This window comes from Heloderma suspectum, chromosome 1, assembly GCF_057233095.1.
Source record: "Heloderma suspectum isolate Gila_16-S chromosome 1, 16-S_ref, whole genome shotgun sequence".
Classification (NCBI taxonomy): domain Eukaryota; kingdom Metazoa; phylum Chordata; class Lepidosauria; order Squamata; family Helodermatidae; genus Heloderma; species Heloderma suspectum.
The window spans coordinates 139,077,723-139,081,869 of NC_139458.1; the positions used below are offsets into that span (position 1 = coordinate 139,077,723).

General features: G+C 46.9%; 1 protein-coding gene across 1 annotated transcript; it reads left to right on the forward strand.

Annotated features, from left to right (window-relative positions):
- Nucleotides 1-436: 436 nt before the first annotated feature.
- Nucleotides 437-1,384, forward strand: LOC146358074 (olfactory receptor 9I1-like). Its single transcript, XM_084855114.1, has one exon. It carries the CDS (start codon nucleotides 437-439, stop codon nucleotides 1,382-1,384), a length of 948 nt encoding a protein of 315 aa, XP_084711240.1.
- Nucleotides 1,385-4,147: the final 2,763 nt, after the last annotated feature.

The following is a 4,147-nucleotide window of genomic DNA, read 5'->3' on the forward strand; positions in this document are numbered from 1 at the left end:
AAATCTGCAAAGGAATCAAATGAGTTTGGATTTTTATGAATCCAACCTGTAGATTCCGCAGCAGACCAGCTTTTCACCAGTCGGGTGATGAATTCCATGGATTTGAGGACTGTTTTTCTAACTGTCTGGAATTTTGTGTGAATTTACTAATTCAAAAATGCAACACTTAAAAGATCTGGCTGGGAACACACATTTTCTCCATAAGCTGAAGTGTGAAAATGCACATTTGGGGGGATTTGCTAATTCTCGCAGGCGCAAATTTGTGCAACTGCGAATTTGTGCAAATTTGGAAAGTCAAAAACTATCAGATTCTGTCAATGAGTGGACGATGGAACATAAGGCGCCTGACAATCTGTGAAACACAGACAGCAAGGATTTTACCCATTCCCTCATTTTAGCTCTTGTTCCTGACTTGAAGGTTAATCCTACTGGAAGAATGCCAGAGGCCAACAGGACCGAAGTGTCTGAGTTCATTCTCTTAGGATTCTCAGATCATTCTGAAGTGGAGATACCCTTGTTTTTCCTCTTCCTACTGTTTTACCTCCTGACCCTGACAGGAAATCTGGGTATGATTGTGCTGATCCAGACAGATTCCCTCCTGCAGTCTCCAATGTATTTTTTCCTCAGCAACTTGTCCTTTGTTGACATCTGCTATTCCTCCATCATCACCCCCAGGATGCTGTACGACCTGCTTGCCACCAGGAAGGTAATTTCATACACCGCCTGTGCAACCCAGCTGTGGCTCTTCACCTTCTATGCCACAACAGAGTGCTATCTTCTGGCCGCCATGGCTTATGATCGTTTTGTTGCCATTTGCAACCCGCTGTTTTATCCTGTTGCTATGGCCAAAAAGGTCTGTCTACAGCTTGTGGCTGGATGCTACTTGTTGGGGCTTGTGAATGCCTTTGTCCATACCATTGGGACCTTTAGGCTGTCGTTCTGTGGCTCCAATGAAGTCAGCTCCTTTTTCTGTGACATCCCCCCTTTGCTACGGCTGTCCTGCGCAAATAACTATGTTTCCATGGTGGTACTCTTTGTCTTCTCCACTTTTGTTGTGGTAGGGAATGCAGTGATTGTGCTTGTCTCTTACACTTATATTGTTTCCACCATTTTGAAGATGCGCTCATCCACAGGGAAGTTTAAGACCTTCTCAACCTGTGCCTCTCACCTGACTGCCATTGTACTGTACTATGGTTCCTTAACGTTCATGTATGTGCAGCCTGGAGGCCTGGAGGCAGTGGAGCAGGACAAAATAGTATCTGTCTTCTACACCGTTGTGATCCCCATGCTGAACCCTGTCATCTATAGTCTGAGGAATGAGGAGGTGAAAAAAGCCCTGAAGAAAAGACTAATCAAGAGAGTCTTTCTTCAGCAGCCAGAGTAGTGAAGTTTTCACCTGGTGGTGCCAATTGTAACAATATTGTCGAGTGCTGCACCTTTGGCCTCACACAGCCTAAGCAAGGACAATGTATTTCCTGTGTTTTACCAACTCTACAACAATCTCAGACTTCATGAATTGTCAACATTTTAAAATTCATATCTGCCTTTTTGAAAAGGGAATATCTTCAAGCATTGCTTTTCAGTTTGGAGTTTGAGGGCTTCTTTGGAAAAAAAACTTCTTAAGTCTTTATGTGAATGTTAAGTCAATAATGTCAAGCATCAGCTTGCCCGATTGAATACCTACATGTCTTTTAAAACTGTGCAAATTCAACAGTCTGTATGAATGGAAATATTGGGCAAAAGATGAATTATTTATGAATTGTAACATTTTCAAACGAGCTTTAAGTTAGAAATTGTGTGAGAACTGCCCTCTCCCCTTCATTTCAGCTCAAATGGTAATGTCTGGGAAGCATAATCTCTTGGCTCTGTTACATGGTGCTCAGGTAACCTGTAGGGATGGCGGAGCATTTCTCCACGAATCTCCGGGAGGCCGAATGCCAACGCAACGCAACCCCCGAAATTGGTGGTGAAATTCTCCGCCCCCCCCCCCCGGGATGGGACTTACCTCGTGCGAATGTCCCTCTCGGCGGCGGGTCACGGCGGCGGTTCGGCCACCGCTGCCATTGCAAAATAAAAAAGGAAAGTAAAAAGAAAAACCACACACACACACCCATGATAGGCTACGTAACGATTTACGTAGCCTATCATGGCTAGATTTCCAAAGTCAGCCGTGACAGGCTACGTAAATCGTCACGTAGCCTATCACGGGTGACTTTGGAAAAAAAAAAAGCGCGTACACAAACGCAAATAGCGTTCCCTTATTTTCGCCATAGTCTACGTAAATCTACGTAGACTAAGGAACGCAAATGGCGGTGCCCCATGGGCGCCGCCATTTGCATACGCGCTTTTTTTTTTCCCCAAAGTCACCCATGATAGGCTACATGACGATTTACATAGCCTATCATGGCTGACTTTGGAAATCTAGCCGTGATAGGCTACGTAAATCGTTACGTAGCCTATCACGGGTGTGTGTTGTTGTTTTTTTACTTTACTTTTTTTTTTCGCGGCCGGGTAGACCAGGCGCTCCTCCCCGGCCTGAATTTCGGCGGCGAGGGATGGGGCGCCTCCCCCCTGGCCTGAATTTCGGCCGGGCGAGGCGGGGCGCCTCCCCCCCCTTGCCTGAACTTTGGGGGGAGAACCGAAGCGCCTCCCCCCCACCGTGAAGCAAGCTGTGGGACAAGGTAAGTCCCTTTCGTCCATCCCTAGTAACCTGGTGAATATTGTCTTACACACCACTAGAAATAAATGGTGAAAAATTAAAACCTAGCTCCAAAACATTTTGTTGCTGTCAGGGCCAGCTGCAGGTTTTTGAGGGCCCTTGAGCAAGGCCCCCTCAGGAGGCCCCCTCCCTCGGTGCGTCTCCCTCCTCACCACCCGTGTCACCAGCTGCTATTGCTCCTCATCCTCTCTCTTTCTCATCCCTGTTGCACTTGCTTGCCAGGCAGAGCGCACGGAAGCCATGGCATCTACTGGTGCTCCTGCTCACCACCACCATTGCCTGGGTCAGAGGGCGAGGCAGGCGAAAAGCAGGCTGCAGTGGTGAAGGGGGAGAAGTAACCCCAGGATGCCCTTTTCAGTGGGCCCCTGCTGCAATGTGGCCTTTGGGGGGTGCCCAGCCTTGCCTACCCTTGATGCTGGCCCTGGTCGCTGTTGTTGTTGTCATTTATTTATTTATTTATTTATTCACATACTTATTTGTTTACTTTCTTACCTACCTACAAAGCTATCAGTGTACATGGCACTTTCCAGCGGAAGCAGGAAAATAGGCATAAAAATTACTATTATTTATTTATTGCTTGCATTTATACCCCGCCTTTTTTCCTCTTGCAAGGAACCCAAGGCGGCTGACATTATCCTCCTCCTCCATTTTATCCTCACAACAACAACCCTGCGAGGTGGGTTGGGCTGAGAGTCTGCGACTGGCCCAAAGTCACCCAGTGAGCTTCCATGACCGAGTGGGGACTAGAACCCAGATCTCCCAGCTCCTAGTCCAACACTCTTGCCACTATACCACACTGGCTCTACTAGTGCTGCCTGTGCCAAATCCTGCCCCATGTTTTTGGGAACTTTTTCTCTCCCTGCAAAAGAGACATTGTTTTTTCTGCTTCTTTCGCAGGGAGGGGGATAATTTTGGAGAATTTTCTCCTTGGGGAAGGGGACAGGGTCTCCACATACCATTTTAAGTGTAGGCAATTCTTGAGGGGTCTTCTTTCTGCTTTTTATTTTTAAAAAAACACCCCCTGCACTTGCAGGAGCCCAGGACTCTTCTCCAGCCTGGCAGTTCTTTCTGAACTCTCAGGCAACCATGTGACCTCGCCCTCTCCAATAGGCATTCAGTAAGAGCTCCTGGATGGAGAAGAGACCTGGGCTCCTGCAAGTGCAGGTGGTGTTTAAAAATAAAAAAATAAAAAATAGAAAGAAGACCCCCTCAAGAATTGCCTACACTTAAAACATTATGTGGAAACCCTGTCCCCTCCCCAAGGAGAAAATTCTCCAAAATTCTCACTTCTCCCAGCCTCTTTCCCCAGAATTTTCATTCCACCCCCCCCCCCATGCTGAAAATGGAAGAATTGAAATTTTAGGCACAGTACTAAAAATAACATACCGTTTCCTTCACTGAGAGACAGGGAGAGTACAAACTGGAGAG